The sequence below is a fragment of the Aulonocara sp. 'chitande type north' Nkhata Bay genome, linkage group LG4, assembly GCF_057382095.1.
Source record: "Aulonocara sp. 'chitande type north' Nkhata Bay isolate Kocher_YH1m ecotype deep benthic linkage group LG4, A_spYH_male_GT1.1, whole genome shotgun sequence".
In the NCBI taxonomy this organism is placed as follows: domain Eukaryota; kingdom Metazoa; phylum Chordata; class Actinopteri; order Cichliformes; family Cichlidae; genus Aulonocara; species Aulonocara sp. 'chitande type north' Nkhata Bay.
Window position 1 is genome coordinate 31066542 of NC_141347.1, and position 19784 is coordinate 31086325.

General features: G+C 40.2%; 1 protein-coding gene and 1 long non-coding RNA gene across 3 annotated transcripts in view; both read left to right on the forward strand.

The window, feature by feature from the left end:
• The window catches only part of lasp1 (LIM and SH3 protein 1), a 30901-nt gene extending 16872 nt beyond the window's left edge, over nucleotides 1–14029 (forward strand). For both annotated transcript variants that reach the window (XM_086289863.1, XM_086289864.1), the window contains 4 exons: nucleotides 4940–5047; nucleotides 8601–8679; nucleotides 10243–10340; nucleotides 10519–14029. In XM_086289863.1, coding sequence (XP_086145989.1) covers nucleotides 4940–5047; nucleotides 8601–8679; nucleotides 10243–10340; nucleotides 10519–10692 — 459 coding nt within the window. In that variant the 3' untranslated portion in view covers nucleotides 10693–14029. The remainder of the gene's footprint in view (nucleotides 1–4939; nucleotides 5048–8600; nucleotides 8680–10242; nucleotides 10341–10518) is intronic.
• Nucleotides 14030–16128: 2099 nt separating this feature from the next.
• Nucleotides 16129–17630, forward strand: LOC147332997 (uncharacterized). Its single transcript, XR_015128857.1, has 2 exons — nucleotides 16129–16686; nucleotides 16870–17630. It is a non-coding gene; the product is annotated as an uncharacterized LOC147332997 (long non-coding RNA).
• Nucleotides 17631–19784: the final 2154 nt, after the last annotated feature.

The window sequence follows — 19784 nt, forward strand, 5'->3', positions numbered from 1 at the left end:
GGTGGGTGCATGAGCGTATTGTGTCAGCGTTTGACATGCTCCCATGAATGTCCACTAAACAAAAGACTAACTGCTTATTTTAAATAGTTTAAATTTAGCTGATTCTTTTTCTTTTTTTGTAAATTAGGCTGGAGGCTGACACCTATAGTCAACCTCACTTTTTCTAGCAGTGATACCCACTTGGCAGTGTTTAAAGTGGGCAAGATAATTGATTCCACTACCTTTATGTTGAAGCTTTGGTTACTAGTTATTTTGCAAATTATTCATATCAAATGTAAATTACTAAAACAAATATGCTAAAATCTGCTAGCTTAGCAGTATACAAAGTGAGTTGGTTCAAGAAGGGCAAACTGTTGCATTGGACGCTGTCCGTGCAGTTGTTTCCAAACATCTAGGTTAAAAGTGTTCAGTGTGTTTGTAGAAGGATGTAAACGGGGAGAAAATAAGGTGTAGTATCTAGGCCTTTTTTAATATCCTGCTTGTTTGAGGATTCCCCTTCACCAGTGTTCATGTGTTATAGCCTTTTGTTTACCATTTATGATGGTTACAAACTGGATTATATGGACTTACATTTTTGCGCTTTTATAGCGTATCATATTGATGTGGATACAATTTGCCAACATTCCTGTACTTTTAAAACCACACCAAATTATTAATGCAGTTTGAATACTTCTTGTTGTACAGCAACACTCAGGGTTCACTGAGCTACCCAGTTTCTCTGCTCCTATTTTTCTGCAATTAGTAGCTTATCTTGGTCTAATTTGTAACCACAAAAAACACTATGGTTGTTCTTGCAGTTGCTAAAATTACAAACACCCAAATGAATTATAATATGTTATTAAAAAAAAAAAAAGAAACCCCACTGACCAAAATATCCTCCTTAACTGGGTCATTCCTTATTGCCTTAATAGAAAAGAGAAAGCCAGAATAGAGAGTCGGGGAGATTTGTGCTCGCTAAAGACTGTTTTCCTCTTGAACTGCTTGCAGTTAATTTTGGATGTCAAATCATAGAGTAAGTTTAAAATATTATCTCTGTCCACAAACTTGTTATAGTAGGCATTCCACTGCCTTGAAATTTGTCATTTTCAGTTTCACTTCTCCAAATAATAGTAAGATGTCTGGGCTTTGTATAATAGAATTCCAGGAACTTGTCTACGTCCACTAAAGTAAGCACAGAAAAACACAAAAAACAACACACATTAATTCAGACGTACACAAAGATTAGAACAAATCTTTCAGCACAGTTTTAGTCTCTAATTAGAAAAAACTATGTGAGAGGTACAGCTGTTGAAGCCTCTTTACTTTGGAGAAAGAAAACGACACACAATCCACCAGGAAACCTGAAGGAGAAGCTTGTTTTTGCAGCTTGTTGTAGAAGAGAGAGCGCTGTACAGAGAGGCAGGCAGGGCATATCCATATCTTATCCAAAAGTCTGTGTCAAACACTAGAGATGAGTGGGGTGTGGATGTGACGGGGGGTTTTGCAGAGTATAGGGGTTTGGATAGCGGTCATATGGGGAGGGGGATGACTGAGGAATCAAGGGACAGATGGTGTTTTTCTACATGGATTGTGCATCCAAACAGCCCCCACAAAGACTCCATAATACTGAGAGAGTGTTATGCTAATTGTTTACTGTATCCAATAAGATCCATATAATAAATGCTAGTGCATGGCTGAATTTTAATCATTTTTTTTTCTATAGCATTTCTTAACAGTTATAACATGCTTCATGATTTGAATGAAACACAAACATCAGAAATGTGCCTTAAATGCAGTAAATGCAGAGATGCATTCAAGCATGAATTCTTATTTATGATATAAATCGATGTTTAAAGAAAGGCTACCATATAAAACGAGTTTTCAGCAGGTGTTTGAAAATGAACCACTGAGTCAGCTGAACTGATGAATTGTAGATTTAGGTGCAACAACCTTAGAAGTGCCTCTGGATGTGAAAAATGATCAAGGAATAAGGTCTTCGCGGGTCTGCTGTATAAGGAGAAGTCTGGCCACTGAGAAGTACATGTGAAAAGTGAGCTACAAAAAACTGTATACACCCAAGTTTTTGGGTGACGGTAAAGGTTTGATTTTCTCAGTTAAAAGGAAAAGTTTTGCTGGTGATGACGGGTCAGTTTAACCACCGACTTCCACAGTGGAAGTTTTGGGGGCAGGAATTTCAGTTTTATCGAGGTTGAGATGGACAAAGAGTAGTGTGGGATGTTGTGACTTTTATTTCTCCTCATTTGCAGTTTAATGTCACAGTGGACAGGAAAATATGATTTGTGACAGGGGGGAAAAAAAACACATGAACCTTAAATTTGTCAAAAAGATTTTTTTTTTTTTTTTAATCCCTTTAGCAAAGTTGTCACCTCCGTGCAGACGTTTTTGTGTTTTTTAGCTGAAGGGGTTGATTGTGCTGTCAGTTCAGCAGACACCCTTAAAGAAAAAACATCCTGTTAACTGCTGAATCTTTTGAGCTAAAGTTGTGTTTTTAAGGGCACTTTTTAGGTGTTTCTGTGTCATCAAATTAAAGTTGAGGGGAGGTTTGTTTGTGGAGATCGGTAACTGTCTAACCCCTCACCACCACCACGCTGCCGCTACTGCGTTGCTACGAAACCTTATTGCTATGGTAGCAGGGTTTGTCACACCTCATTACTAGACTTTGTGGGGGGAAGACAGAAAGAAACAAGACAGAAAAGGAGAAAAAAAACTAGAGAGAAACGAATTGGGAAGGAGGAGAGGAAGAGCTATGAATTGCACATGAGAAGAGACGGGACGGCACCAACCAGAAAGAGGGAGGAGTGTGTGGTGAGAGAGTAAGAGATAAAAGTGAAATTCCCTTAGGAAGGAAGGCTGGTGGAATGCAAATAGAAGCAACGAGAAAGATTATAATGAGGAAAAGCTCCAGCTCTATGGGATGAAAATATGAATGAATGAAAAAGGAGCACAGCAAGAGCAGAGTGTGGGTGGGGAAAGAAAGCAGAGGTATGATTGGAGGAGAAGAAGCTGTTGCATAGATCCCAAAAGACAAAGGAGACAGGCTTGAGAAATTTAAAAAAAAACATAAGGGGGATCACATATTGAACAGAGAAGAGCAAGGAATGAGGGACAAAGATGGGTTGAGGTCACATTAATCTTCTTATCTGTGTGTGCATGCCTCAAAGCTGTATACAATTCCTCACTGAACGAGGATCAGCTATAGTTTTGCCTCATTTTCTCAGTGGACGTCACACCGAGGGTGACGGCAGATATGGACCAATTACAGCGCATCACCTACGCACTCGCGCACATTAGCTGTGAATCACAGTAACATTGTGTCATCACAAGGCTCCGGGAGATGAGAGGGAGGATTGGTCACTGTATTGAGCAGTGTCAGGCATTATGTGGATATCTGGGGGAGAGGATGCAAGGGTGAAGCTTTGTTTCCTGGTAATGGACTGTGCAAGCAGGCGCCCTCAGTCTTGGAGGAGTGCAGGAAATCAGTGCAGTCACCATGGAGGCAGGGACAGAGTTTCAGTGTGGGGGGTGGAGTCTAAAATTCTCAGAAAAGATGACAGAGAGAAGCGCTAAAATGTGTTACAGCTTTAGTTCAGAAATAAAACGTGTTTTCCTGTTTCAGGTTTGTTAAGTGGTGTATGTGGTTGTGGCTTTGAGTGATCACCCACGGTGTAGCAGTGAGGGAGAGCTTTGTAATTTCTGATTCCCATCTGACGTTACATGGGCAGGACGTTTCCTCCTCTCTGCCCCTTAGGGTCAGAATAGGGTGGGAAGGCTGGAAAATAACACACACACACACACACGCTGACACTGTTTGTTGCACAGTACCTCTCATTTTAACCATATATGGTTACTACCACGTCCTGCATGTAAGGCCTTCACTCACTCAAGCAGGCAGGAAGTTAACGTCACCACAGAAGACAAAGCAATATATGCAGGGCAAACCCTACTCAGTTTGTGCATACAACACAAACAGAGAGCCTATTTGATGCGTACAAGATTATTGAATTTGCAGAAAACGTAAAATTTGACTAGTAAAGGCCAAAAGCAACTTTGTTGTATTGTCGTCAAGCTTATGCTTTATAGTGAGAGATATAAGTAAACAAATACAATTAAATGGTCATAAAACTATAATTAGTAGTTTATGTGATTGATCCAGTTTGCGGATAATTGTGTCCTGTAATTTTTTGGGTGCTTTTCCTGTGCATATCAAACTGAAAAAAGGAAAAAATGTGAAACATCTTGTCCATCTCAAGAACATATCACAAAATAATCCATATTCAGATATTCCTCTGGATGCAGGGCCCCGAATCATGTATGGTGTGAAGGGAATTTTCAGCCTCAGAGGCAGTGTGTAGATTTGGGCTGCTGTTGTTGTAGAATCTGGTACATTTGTTTAAATTTCAGCTAACCTTCTTATGGAAATACCCAAAAAAGAAGATGCAAAATATAAACGAATGTCAGTTTCCCAGAGACGACTTGTCAACATTATCATGTTAGTCCATCGCATGTTGTTGAGCTGTGGTTGAGCTGTGATCGAGCTGCCAATAAAAGAATTTTCTTCCTTCCTTCCAAAGAATTTTATAAACCCAAAGCTTTAGTTCAGCAAAACTCAGCACTGACATTAGCAAAACCAAGAATTTTATTTCACGATTTTTAATTTTTTGTTACTTTTTACAATTATATATGAGTTGTAAATTGATTTCAGAGGTGCAGGAAAATACCAAGTCTCCATTATGAATCCTCAAAATGTTGAATATGATTTGTTGAAAGAATCTAGGTCACTGCATCTATAAATAACCATTTCCACTGCATTTGCTGGATTTTCCTTGTTGACTCGCTAAACTGAAACTGTTGATGTCAATGTATAATTCATTTTACATGTAATTTGCCTTGCGTGTTGACCTTGCCTTTATTTCTAACACGATCCTGTTTTGTTGTGCAGGTTCTTTACAGGGAGGATTTTGAGAAGAATAAAGGGAAGGGTTTCAGCGTGGTCGCAGACACACCAGAGATGCAAAGAATTAAGAAAACGCAGGACCAAATCAGCAATGTAAGCGTCACCAAAGCAAGTACTCCATTCACTCCACTTGTTTGTTTATTTCTCAACATCTTAATAATAAAGCAGACTGAATATTTGGAGCTCTTTCTGCGTTTCCCCCCACCCTGACAGCCTGGTATGAAGCCAGTCTGCTCTGTGTTGATTAGTTTCCCTGTGTGACTATAATCTCTTTGCCAATATTGAACTGAGGATTTCTTCTATGGAGAATGATTGGTCTACATGAAGTACTCTGCAAACGGCTCTTCAGTTCTTTAAGATTTACTGATTTCACTGCTTTAAAGGGAAGCGGTGGCATTTTTAATCTTTTGGGTGTAAATTTTTAATTGGGACCAAAATGTTTGGAATGGGTCCAGTTATTGAGTGAGGACACTGTGAATGGCTACCACAACATAAGATTTAAGATCAGCCAATACGATTAAAAAAAAAAAAATATCAATATTTCTGCATTACCTCGTTGTCTAAAGACTTTTGAGAATCTTGAGAATCCACCAGACTCAGTTAGTCCACTCCGAAGTTCACTTGACTTAGTCTGAATTGTTTTCCACACTCGGAGTCTACTGAGACAGCTACTGTGGTACTTAACTCGCTAGGTTCTCCACGTTGGTCAGTCATCTACTCTTACCAGTTTCAGTTACAACTCCCGTAATTATTCATCTTCTGTCACACTAAAATAAATACCACTTTATATGCATCTATTGATCTAATCTAGTCATCTATGGTTTAAGACAGCGGTCCCCAACCTTTTTTGCGCCACGGACCGACAATATTTTCACGGACCGGCCTTTAAGGTGTCGCGGATAAATACAACAAAATAAAACTAGTACCAGTACCGAAAAAAAAGATTTATTCATAACACACGTGAAAAGACCCACGAAAACAGAGTTAACGATAAAAACGATAACAAAATAACACTGAAAACCGATAAAAACCCTGAAAACCATACATTTCACACCTGAGCCTCAACTCTCGCGGCCCGGTACCAAACTACTCACGGACCGGTACCGGTCCGAGGCCCGGGGGTTGGGGACCGCTGGTTTAAGATATGGCAGCCTGCTTATCAAAATGTCTCTTACTAATGGATAAGCATTGCTAGGCAACTGAGCATGCCATGATTGTTGAGTGCAGCATGGGAAATTAGAAAATTGTACAAGGAAAGCAAAACAAATAATTTGTTAAAAATGTAGCAATTTATATTGAGGAAGGAGCAACAGCACCAATCCTGAAAACAGGCATCTGCAAAACAACTGTAAATCCCAGGGGACAGCTGTCTGTGCCACGCCAGGCTGTAATCACAACAACACATTTTTATTTTATTAGCATTTTTACAATCTCTGTTCAGATGAGTGTTTTGATACTGTTTTAGAAATAATCTCAGCGCGTAATAACTTGCCCTTAAACACGTATTACATGACCTTTAGCGAGTGCTGGAGATGAAGCAGAGTAGAGAAAGTAAGTGGCAGAAAATGTGAAAAATTAAAGCCAAGGTTTATTTTTTTATTTAAAACAAACAAAAAAAAAAACAAAACTTGATTTCCTTTAAAGCTTAGTCATTATGCTTCAAATGAAAGCTTTGGAAGCCACCAGAATAACGTGGCACATTTTTTGTCATCATTTTCTGTTACATTACCTAATTGGTCTCACCTCCTCCAGCTCAAGCCTCAGAGAATTTCCCCAGATTAAGATCTCAAGTTCTACAATTTTTTTTGTATACTGTTGCTTTTAAAATCTTTTTGTCCTCTTACTTGCTCTTTATACATGGTAAAGGAGTTCTCTCCCATTCACTTTTCATTGGGTCCAATCACCTTCACTTTCCTCTCCCTCTGCCCCTGTTATTGATTGATTTGCCATTTCTCTGTAAATACACAACAGGAATGTAGAAATGTTTATATTGTTCACCTTGTGTCCCCCAATCTGCTTAAGTCAGCTGCAAAGACCTTTCTTTCTATGTGAAACAAACTGACAAAACAAAGACACCTCTTCATACATACCGAGCTCTGCACTGGCCTCGCTAATGGCATAATTGGTGTGGAGGGTGATGGATAATTACAGTTTTCATGTGATGAAGATCTTGCATGTTGGAGATTAAGGAAGTCAGCAAAGCAGGAAAACAAACACATATATTATATGCGTTTATGGGCGCGCACACAAGCCACAATTTCACTGTTTAAGGATAGATTTAAGCGCATCGTGAAGTGGCTTTAGTTGAAGCTGATAAACGAGACCTCTGCTTGCAATCAATTTGTCATTCACAGCCAATCATAAAGGAGCCACTGCAGATGAACATTAGTGTCTTTTATTTCTCTTCTCTGGACACTGAAAAACAAAGTGCAATAAACCCTCTTCTAGTCTCATCTCTGTTTTGCCCTTCTCTTTGCCACATCTCTCGGTCCATCCTTCTATATTTCCTGCCACCAGCAAAGATTGAGATGAATCAGGGGGGATGGTCGGGGGTAGTTCAGCAGCAGCTAGGGCAAGTCCTGTAAATCCACACACAAACACACCATCTGTTCAACCTGCTTCTTCAAAACAAACTAAAATAATCTCTCTCACACACTCTCACTTAGCATATTGCACTTGAGAATAGCCACTGTGTTCTCCCAGTCACTCGCTTCACTGTCCTTACACAAACACTCCGTCGTCCCATCCAGTCGGTGAATACACTCCTCACTGACGCCAGCAGCACAGTGGGCTCTTTGAGCCGGGGCATAAGCGGGAACAGAATACAGGGTTGTAAATCTTGACCGAAGAACTGTTGAGTAAGTCTGTTATCAGTCTGGTAATAAGGAGACGGGTTAAATAGAGCAGTCACTCAGTTTCTGTTTCATCAGTGCTGCCTGTTTGATTTTGAAACACTGAACACAGCCTTTGTCGCACTGGCTGGAGAAATGGTCATAAAGTCTGCCTAAACATCTAATTGTGCTGCTTTTTTGTTTTTGTTCAGTTATAACTCAGCGTATGGCTTACAGAATGAAAAAAATCCATTTTTTCTCTATTCACTTACACTTGAGACTGTAGTACTTTAATTTAAACTTGATTCCATTTCATATGCTTAGTCATACAACCCCACCCTTCTCCTTTTCCTCTCAGTAGTTCCTTTTGAGTCTTGCTCTGTCATTCCAAGCGAGTGTGTAAGACTCGGGGATTTGAGTGACTTGTTCGCTGTACTCCTCCTCTGCTCTTTTTTTTTTTTTTTTTTTTTTTTTTTTGGTGTGTGTTTGTGTGTATGTTTCACCTGTCTGATGTGTCAACAAGCCGTTGCTATACACCTACGTCCTTACACTGCTTCCGGTACCTGAGATGTCATTTCCTCTCAACATCAAGCTGCTTCCCTGAGCATTTGCTGCAAATAGTGCGCCCCACCTATCTCCACAGACACTGAGAAGCTAGAGAGCAAGTGGGAGACCCCTGGTGGATAGAAAAGGAACTGTACAAACTACAAGTCCTTTTTGAATCTAGAAAAGACTTGAAAGGATTTGAATCGCCTAAGAGAAGGTGCGTTATTCCTCATCTTCATGAATGACCTGTTTGTGTTTGTGCATTGCAGATTAAGTACCATGAGGAATTTGAGAAGAAGAAGATCGGAGGAGAGGGTCCACAACATCTGCCAAGCAACCCCAGTGCAGGTATGACCAGCAATTACTAGTAAATGTAGCAGAGAAGTAGAAGGCAGAAGTGAAGAAAGCACTGTCTGAATCCACAAAAATATCTGTGTAGCTGGAAAATGTACATGAACTAGAGAACAAAAAGCATTACATTTTTCTTTAGCTTTCTTGGCTTGTCTGCGCTTGGTTCCTCCCTCCCAGAGGCTATAGGAGCTCAAGTTCTTCACTGCACTCTTCTGCTTTTTAATCTTCTTAGCCATAAATGACTACATTACTGCAAGCATAATTCTGTTTCACAATCACAGCTGAAATCATAATTGTACATAATCTGTTTTTATTCATTACTCAAGTCAAACAATTGTTTGCTGAAGCTCAGACACAGAAACTTTGCAGTAATAATTGCAAACAACAACAGGAGCAGTTATGTCAGAACAGTGCTTTCAGCATTAGGAAGAGGAATGACTAGTCAGCCTGCTATTTGTATTTCGTGTGCCAGTTCAACACCTTTACACAGAAGGTCATTGTTTAGAGGGTTGTGAATCAAGAGCATGCGTGCCTTGGCTTGCCATGTAGGGGTTTTTTTTTTTAGCATTTACTGTAAAAGAGCTTTTGCACAAACAAACAATAAATACACAGCTTGTATGCATAGAAAATACATGGAAATGAATATCTAATTATAGACTGTACTGAGTCAATGTTTACAAACTTCTGAATTTAGCCTTTGTGGAGCTTTTTACATTTTCTCAGTGTTCAGTAGTCAGATTTTTCTCAGTGCTTTTTTTTTTCTTTTTAAACCTGCGTCTTAATATTCCTACACGTATTTATTAGTTATTATAGTCATTTATCTAATTATTTATGGGTCGTGTACCTGAATTGTGTAGTTGTGAACTTTATGTATGTGAAACCTACTGTGCGTAACCAAGTCAGGTCATTTCTGACCCCATTATTTTATACAGGAGAACATTTTAATAAGTATTGTGTTTATATTAACTATACTGTTACCTGTTAAGCGAGATTTTTTTAATTTAATTACAGTTCTGTCATTTTTATGCAAATATGGTATTGTACAAACAAAATGACCTTTTATTTACACAATATTTTTATTGTCTCTCGCTTCTTAAAAGACAGTTTCTCTTCATTTTAGAACTGCTAGAGAAGAAATGCATTTTAAACGGTAACATGTGTTTGAGTGGCACCAAAACAAAGATGAACTGGTGACTCTTTAATAACGTTAGCAACAACAAATTGACTAAAGTATTAAGAGTGTTTTGTTTTTATTTTTCGCATCCTTTATTACTTTGTTTGTAGTTAAAACAAAATGTATGCAAACATCTTGAGCTTGTATAATAATTAAAATATTTTGTGTATTAAGTGATCCCACCCTCCTTAATCCTTGCCACAGCAATGGGCAAGTGCTCTTAAAACTTTGCAAGGTAGCAGAATTTGATGCTACTTCTTATGATTTAAAAAAATCACAGAGCCGCATACTGCCATAAATGACCTTTTGTGTAGGTTAAAGCACCAATTATAAGTAGTACTGCTTATGATTCTAACTCCTTCATTATCCCTGTACTCCTTCACCAGGTGGTTACCAGCAGCCTGCAGCCACTCAGAACTACCACTATGATCCTGCTCCTGAACCAGTGCGCCAGGCAGCCGCTGCCCCGCCTCCCAGTGCTGGGGTACGTCCTTCACTCTTCTAATTAAATTCACCGATTCCAAAACCTAACAAGAATCAGAAGATTTGTTGTAATTTAATAACACAAAAGCAAAACACATTCTTTCCAAGATGATTAAGCTCATTGTCAGCAGACTGTAACCGTTTATAAACTAACCAAGCTCATTCTTTTTTGCTGACAGAAGCGATACAGGGCAGTATATGACTACTCTGCCGCCGATGAGGATGAAGTTTCCTTTATGGACGGAGATGTGATCGTAGACGTGCAGCAGATTGATGAAGGCTGGATGTATGGCCGCGTGGAGCGTACCGGCCAGCAGGGCATGCTGCCTGCCAACTACGTGGAGGCCATCTGAGCTAGAGGAGAAGAAAAAGAGGGAGAGAAAAAGGAGGAGATAGAGAAAGGGAGGGAAAGTAGGAAAGGAAAAGCCCAGTGCCATCTCATCTTAGCGCCGCTTTCTCTTATTTTTACTCTTGTTCCCTAACCTGCCCTGAGAGACCCTGAACCCCTTCCCCCTCTACATCCCTGCTCTGCTCTCACTGTTCGCCAGCCACAGACACACACCCTCTATCTAGCTGTCTGTCCTTCTGTCTGTCTATCTGCCTGCCTGCTTCTCTATTCGTCCGTCTGTGCTAATGTCTCTCTATTTGGATGTTCGTCATCCTCTTTGTCTTTGTCCCCATCCTGACTCCACTCTCATGCAGCTGCAAGTGGGAATGGAAAGTCCTCAAAGATGAATTCACAGTTCATTGCAGTATGTCAGGGGTCCGTGCCGTGTCACACAGCTCCATCCTAGCTACGCCACTTAGCAATCCTACCACTAAAACATGCAAAAATACTGAAGAAAATGTTTGTTTGTTTTTTGAAAAAAAGATATCCCTGAAGTGAGTAAACCTGCAGACACAATTCAGTGAAGAAACTAGCTCAAAGTGTGTTTGAGTGGCGTTTTAATGGGCCCATTTGTCTTTTTCTTTCTTTAATTTTGCAGCGTGATCTTGGCCAGACTGGAAAAACAGTGTATAGAATCTCAGTCTGTCTTAGAGTGATTTTTTTTTTTTTTCACTTGAGTACATTCCTTTAACCTCCAACGCTGTTGCTGTTGCATCAGTCAGCCAGTTTTCAGTCTTAACAGAGAGGTTTTTTTAAATATATTTATAGATGGACACACATCTCGCCAGTCTGCTCAAGTAGGCACCCTCATGTTCAGCACTGTGCTGTTGTCAAACTGGAATAATGACCTAACTGTAGAGCACCTCCTGTTGAGCCTTACACAGGCTTCCTGGATACAGGAGGGATCAGGGACACGTTAGGGGACTTCATCAGTCTTTCTCTTGCAGTTACACTGAACACACGTCTGCATGTACAGTATACACGTTTATTCCTGATTTTGCAGCCTAAATGCCTTCAGTCCTGTGAGAATCACAAAGATATGGTGATCAAGATTAAGCTGTTTTGGGGGGGAAATGGCTCTTCCCCTTTGCTAAGAAAAAAAAATATCACCATCACAGAAATCCTTTATAAAAGACGAGGCCAAGCACAACTCGATATTGTGAATCGTTTATTTGAAATTCATTCCACCGTTTTTGAAAGAGTACATTCCAGTCTTTTTTTTTTTTTCTTTTTTTTTTCTCATTTAATGTGAGATTTTTTTTTATGGCTGTGGTAGATGTTGTCATTTTTCTCGCTCTTTTCTTCCTGAACTGTCCTTGTTGTTATTAGATGTTTGTTTTGAGAAAAAAAAAACAGATCTGTGTATTTAATAAATAAACCAGCAACTCAGTTTGCAAGACAGAAAAGGAGTATTTATGGAGACTCTTGTAGTCACTGTATTAGATCAGTCATGGGATAATTACTTGGAGTTTCAGGACAGCGCTAACTGCTTGTTGTTAAAGACAGTTTCATTGTTCTGCAGCTTCAAAGAAGGGAGAATTTAGAAAAAGAATCATTTAAAATACACCTGAAAGTTGATTTTTATCGTATGCTCTGTTCATTTTAAAGGCAGCTGCCACCTGAGCCAGGGCGGCACATGTGGCAGGCCAATCCCAACAACAAGCCAGCCACCGCTCGCTGGCAGCTAAATGTTGAAACTGGTTCTTGAGCGTAAAATGAAGCGTTTGCGTTGCTGGCTCTTCCACAGAAAGACTGCGACACAGTATTTCTGTTAAAACCATAACACGTGTAATTGTCATTATTGTTGCCATTCCTCTGTGGTGTAAATAATGTCACAGGCCCCTGACCTTATGCACCTTTCCCCTTTTCTTGCAGTTTCCTTCTCCTGTGATGCACTGTGACTGTCACAGACATGAGCGATCAGGGTGGGGCCATCCTTACAGTGGAGCTGGGGAGCGGGGAGGGAGGGGATTTCGGCTTCATTAAGTGAAACAAGGCTCTCACTATGTAGCTAGATGACATTGTACAATTGTATATGTATCATAAATGTAAGTTAGGGGGAATTGTTTTTACAGGTCACGGTGCTCTGGGAAGTGGCTTGCCTGCAGATAAAAGCGTTTCAATATTTTTGTGAATGTGGAGAAGTTCTGTGATTTTTAAAAGCTGACTCACGGTTGATGCACGTTGTCAGTTGGTGTTGAACAATCAAACTCTCTAATGTCATGAATTGTGACAGTGCTGATGGAAAAAAAAAAAGTCACTGAATTAGAAAAAAGACTCTTCTAATCTTCTAATAAATGAGAACGAATGAACACACTGTACAGCATCTTTCCTGCATTTTGCATTAATCTCTATTCGACAACAGGATATTTGCAAAACAGACGCTAGATCGGAAAGCTGGTTTAGAGCTCACGGTTGTGTGTATCTCTGGGGTAAATTGAGGAATTTTGTGGTTTGGCTTTGAGTGAAATGATTGTTGTTCCTGGCTGATGGTGCATTTGCTCAAATTTAATTATCAACGAAACTACTCACACTGGTAGATTCCGGATTGCGTCCAGTCCAAACTTATCTCAAGTGTGTTGATTGTTGTTAGGTGGTGGTGTGGATGAAATGAGGGAAGGAGGGGGGGAATGGCCAAAGACAGCCAGTATTGTTTAAGTGTGGCTCAGGATGGATTTGTTAAGGCACTGTGTGTGCGAAGATGTAAGCGTGCGAGGCTGGGGGGAGAGGGGGCGACTGAGGGTGGCGATCCTCTCGATTTCCCAGTCTGTGAGAGGCGGCAAGTTGTTTGTCTGACCTGGATTTTAGTCAGGAGTTAACCTCTTTGCGCCAAATACCGCTCCTCTGCTCTGGCATCACTACTGAACCCTAACTTCATATCATAACCCTGCTTCCATTCAGTTTCTGTCTTCTTATGCTGTCCAACCTCCTGCTGCAGTTCCTCTTTCCTTCAGCCTTCATCGTAGGCTCCTGCTCTTCTGATGAATCATTCCCTGCTTCTATGATACTGGTTATATACTGTAGACTTTGCAGAGTGAAATCATATAATCCACAATTGCAGGTTTAGCATTCAGACCAGTTTTTGTGCATTCCATCTTAAATTGTTTTTGATATAATTTTGTTATTTTTTTAAAGAAAAAAAAATATACCATATGCATATTGACATACACATGTATTCAACACTCTGAATACATCCTCAGATTAAGGACCTGATATCATCTCCTGTTGCCCTGATACAGCACTTCAAATTGTACTTATGATTCTGCAGATTCAATAAAATGTCATTTTTTTTCTCAAGACTGCTCTGTCTGTACAGTCTCTTCACTTGGACACATGAATAGCAACGCAAACGTAAAAATCTACATAGGTGTGCAAGGCCCTTTTTCAGCAAATGTCACATTATGTCGCTTCTACGAATTTATGATGCAAAAAAGGACAATTGCTAAATAGGAAAACTTTTTCATGTTATGTTGTCATACCTAAAAACCATTGTGCTGATTAATGAAGTAATATGTTTAGCTGAGTCTTTTGGGGGTTTGGTTCTAAGTCTCAAAATGGTTCATTAAAGGACCTTCATTAGCGTGCTTGTGCTAATAAATTCAAGCTATTCCACGTGGGAAAAGAAGAAACAGTATTTCATACAACAATTTTCACCACTCCCCTTGCAGAAGAGGGAAAACCGGCTCCAGCCAGAATTCAAAAGAAGTGGGAAACACTGGTGCATAACTGATAACACAGGCTCCTCAGAGTCTCTAATTTAAGACCTTGAGAATCTGGCAGATCCTGAACTGCTAGCTTTATTAAATATGAACTGCAAAGCACCCTTCTCACCATTCAAGAAGTGAATCAGGAATGTTTCCATATCTAAAACCATACTGGGTTTGCACTAAATCTGTGGAGATGCCCTAACCAGGGAGAAATGGATTAATATTGTCCCTCATTTGGCAGGTCTGTCAGAGAAACTCAGAACCGTAACAGCCCAGTGTGCTTCAGACCTAACAACACAAGACGAGACAAAACAACACAAGTGTACATTGTGCAATGTGTTGAGGAGCGTTTGGACTTTTACACGGGCGAGACCAAAGAACCACTCGTGACACGTCACACAACGCAGTTATACATCTTCAGCTAAAGCAGAGAGGACACGGGAATAAAGGAGGGTATTTATGTCCACACTGAATGACCGCTGTTAGACTGCTGGTGTCCTAGAGCACCAGTCATCAGTCACCTATAACACAGTCTGGAGATCCCTTTCCAGGTGATTCAATCCCCACTCACACCATAACCCATGTGACCTTAATTATTTCCAACATGACATGGTAGGACAGTGTCTCCAAAGGGATTCACACCTTGGCCTCTGTGACAGTAATGACCTACCTTGATTCACACCTGGGCTCATGTAACTCACAATGACAAAGATGGTGACTCTCAGGATCTCTTCAATGGAGACAATCCCACAAGGGGTAAAATACCCAAGACTCTCCATTAGTTTCTAGAACTAAAGAAGCCACTTGGATGGGAAGTAAAATGTCTTCACAAGCAGAAAGAAGTCCATTTGCCTTCATTTCAAGTGCTTAAAAAAAACAAAAGACCTCAAAAAGGAAAATTCTGAACCTATTTGTGAGAGGTGAGACAACTGAAAAGATGCTGGGGGGAGTTTGATGACCTCTTTCAAGCATAATGGGGGGAAAATGTGGTAAATGGGAGATTTGTGCAGATTAAAAGGGATCTTCAACGAGGATGGTTACTGCTCCATTAGGCAACAAGATTTGAACATAGTTTGATTGAAGCCAGTTTACTTATAAAGCAGGAAAAGGTCAAAACGATGTAGTTATCAGGGAGAATTACTGGTTCAGTTGTGGTATGTGGAACATCCTGATTGGCTATTGTTGTTGTTGATCTTGTGAGAAATAAGAAAAACCCATCAAGCTAATTCAACTTGTGGAAGGTTCTCTACTTCTGTCACACCAGCCCTTTGGATGTCCTCCTTCACTACAACCATGAATCTTCTCTGTGGTCTTCCTCATTTCCTCCTGCCTGACAGCTCCATATTCAACATCCTTTGAGCAGTACTATCTCTCCTCTGCACATGTCCAAAACATCTCAGCTTTTCCTCTTTGTCTCCAAACCGCCCACCCTGAGCTGTCCCTCCGATGTGCTAATTTCAGCCTTGGCCATCCCAATGAAAATCTTAACATCTTCAACTCTGCCATCTCCAGCTCAGCTTCCTGTCTTTTTATCAAAGCCTTTATCTCCAAAACCATACATCATAGCAGGTCACCAACATCGCCTGCTAGTCTTCTGTCACAAATCACCCCTGAAACTCGTCTCCACCCCCTGGCTACGCTCTCTGCTTCACCTCTCTTGCGACTGTCCGTTGCTTTGGATGGTTGACCCCAGTTATTTACACTCATAGACTCTTTCTACTCTTTGTATGTTCTCTCTTGCTTCTCCTGACTTAAGACTTTATTGACTTATTATTGATTAAAGCTACAAACTGTCCTTTTGGTAACAAAGTAAAGATTTTGGGGGAAGTCATCCATGGAGGCCAAACACGCCTTTCTTGGGCAAACGTGCCTGAAAGCCAAAACTCCGGGTTAGAAAATCACATGTGTTTTCTTTTCCCCCTTGCACGTTCGCTTTTTGTGTAGGGCGGGGCGTGTGGAGCTCTCCGAGTTCTTCCGATCTGTTCCGATCTTCGCCGATCTTCTACCCTCGGTGGTAAGGTCGCTGTTTGTGCTGCGTGTTCTCCTCACATCCGCACAGTCTGTCTCCGACCGAGCTCCCATCATGGTGGACATCTTGGTGTTGATGTTTTTCGCCGTTATGGGCCTCGTCTTCCTCTCCTACATCATCTACATGCTGTGATGAAGATGCGTCCTGGTCAGGCGGTGCTGGAGCCTAACGGAGGGTGTTTGTTTTTCCTCTCCTGCATCCCCGGTTTACGCCACAAACAGAGGTGAGTGTTGTATTTGCAGGTGTTATTAAGCGAAATCCTTCTGTGGTGGAAAATGAGTGCATATACCCGAGAAAGGCCGGTGTTCCTGTTGCTGTATCGATTTTGGGATGATTGGTTTCTTTCATCGCCGTCAGTGTTAGTAAGTTGCCAGCGACAGACCTGTTAATGCTTCCCATGTTTCAGGGAGTAGAGCCACGGCCAGGCCATGATGGTTCCCTTTGGAGCTTTCATGTGGGGATGAGAGGAGCGATCCAGGCAAGAGAGGAAAAACAAATGGAGAAGAAGTGGAAGCCAAACTGTTTTGCACTCTGCAATCATTCCCCTCCTTCCTTCTTTGGAACAGTCAGATCTGACCAGGATGCCCAAACAGAAATTATAACCCTCATCATCATTTTCTGTGGTACTTCTGTGTCAGTATTACTGTTTAGAGGAGTAGCGATGTTACCTGCACATAAGGATCCAGGATGGCATTCATAAAGGTGTAGAATTTGCCTTTTTTTTTCTTTTTTTTTTTTACGATGTGCGATTATTTATTTATTTATTTTTTAAGGATGGATTTGATTTGAAGTGTTCAGTTTGACAGTATTATCCAGATGTTTTATCAGCTCTTTTTGCACAGGTTTGTGTTTCAGCAATCAGTTGGAGAGCCTCAGTCACTATACTTTCCTTCTCACTGTAATCATCATTGTCCACTAAATTAAGAGGAATGGAAAGGTATTTGTTGCACTATATCAGTTGCTTTAATGTTCTGAAGCTTTGCAACTACATTGCTCTTTTTCTGTTTTTGTCCTTATTTTTTTTGGCCACAGATGACATCCACAAAGAGGTGTTGTTTGTGTATATCTGAGTTTCATATTATCTGTTATTTTTAAATAATGTTCACTGATGCGCACACACAATTTTCTGATAATCGTGAAATGTCAAATAAAGATGATTCCAGTAAACCCAGCTGCCTTCTCTTTCGCTTTTTGGAAAGCAAAGTTGAATTCATCCTTTTTGGGCATTATCAACTGTCACGGTCAGTTTTCAAGAAGATGACAAGCATTTCATGGTTCGAGCTTCTCATATAGATGGAGGCTTTCCTGCTTATTCTTAGGTGTATTAAGTTTAATACATTTGCTCTTGGAGTGACAGACCAAATCACTATTTGTTGTTGTCCGCAGATACTTTTATTGAAATTTATATTGCTTGAGTGGTTAATAAGCAAAAGCAGGGCTGAGGTTGCACCAGACCACTAAAAGTGGATTGTGTTGCCATATTGATGTAACCACAGCTGGAAATTACAGGAAAGAATAATCCTGGGGGGGGGAATAAGAAGAACTGTTGTCCTCCGCAATTCAATATTAAAAAGGTCTTCAAACAAGAGTCGAATGTAAAGGCAGAGGCTTTAAAACATGTTCTAAACCACTGGTTAAAGTCCAGAACAATAGGGTCAGGTTAAACTTTAGCAGAAAACCTCTAAATGAGCCCACAGAGTTCTGAAAAAGAATTCCTTGATCCAAGCAGATTGAAGAGCAGAGTGTGGCTCATGACCATAGCATTGTACGCTTTTTGGTCACTCGAGACACGACTGAATATAGAGAGAACATATTTCATCCCTCTGAAAATGGGGGACTATGTACAAAACTCTCTATAATTTTTAATTAATACAAAACTTCTATCAAACTCATTGAATTAAACCTGAAAGTCTGCTCTTCAAGTACATGTTGATAGATTTAAAATCCACCGTGGGAGGTATCCAAGGGCAAAATTACAAAAAAAATAAAATAGACCTAATTATGCTTTTATTATGAAATTTCTTAGGCAATATACTTCACAATTTTGTAATTTTTTTAGTCTGGTATGTTTATTTCTCTAAATAAAAGGCATATTGCACACACAAAAATTCCACTCGAGTGTTCTGTGAAGTAATGTCATGCTGTAAACTCTGCACATCACATCCACATTTCAGCTACTGAGAAAACATTTGAGCAGGATATATATTTTTAACCCTTGAGCATGTTGGAAAAATATTCATTCTTCTCTAAAAAGAATGGGTATGACCTGAAGGATGACTAACAGTACCATATTCCATGCACCACATTTCCTGCCAAACCCGCCCCACGCTCTGTAGCTGTTGTGGATTTTTGTGCCAGATGCTCTCCTGCAGATGGTGCTGTTGACCTATAGCAGGCTGTGGGGCCTGACCTGAGAGCAGCTTATCTGTAAATAGATCAGAACAATCCAGATGCATATATGGAACAACAGGTTACAGGAGGTGGGTGGATAAAGAAAATACTCACGTGAAGTTTTTCAAGTTGATCACAAAAATGCTTGAATTCCAGCTAAAGGCATATTTTAGTCGCTACTCAAACCAAAGTGTACTGTTACACAAAACAGGATTTATTCATAATTTTCTATTTTATCAACAGATGAAGGCTCCTCTGTCTTATTTCTCAATGAGGACTCTTGAACATTTGCATCTCTCTGCACGGTCACAGGTCAGCTTCTGCATAACAGTGGATGTCTTACCCTAACAATTATTTTTAATGAATCCTGAAAACACGTAATGTCTCCTTTAAGTTATATGAACTTAAGCTAGTTAAGCTAGATTAGCACAAAGTGTAAAAACATGGTAACATGGCTAACCTGGTTCACCCCTTACTCAAAACGTTTAACCTGTATGAATTACACAAATATAACATAATATGTTAATTTGCGAGCTGTAGAGTTGCTGGTATGTAGATTTAGTTTAGCTTTTTTTCCTGCTTTGTTCTCACTTTTATGCTAAGATAAGCTAAATATCAGTAGCCATGCAGTGTAAACATAAACTGTAGCAATTTCAATCATATCCTTTCTGAAACTATATAAATCTATTTCCTAAATGTTAAACTGGGATGCATCAGAGTCGACCCTGATGAAAGCGTTGGTCAGTCAATAAAGTTGTTCCTCTTCCCTTAGGTGTTGCTGGAGTTCCTGCATTGTGAATTGTTTCATCCTCTCCATGCACCTTGGAAGTAGGTGAAGTTGTGCCAGAAATTTTTGCTCTAAATGTTAAACTACTCATTAATTCATTCCTTCCCACCTCCTCAAAGCACTTAGCTAAAGTTTCTCCCACA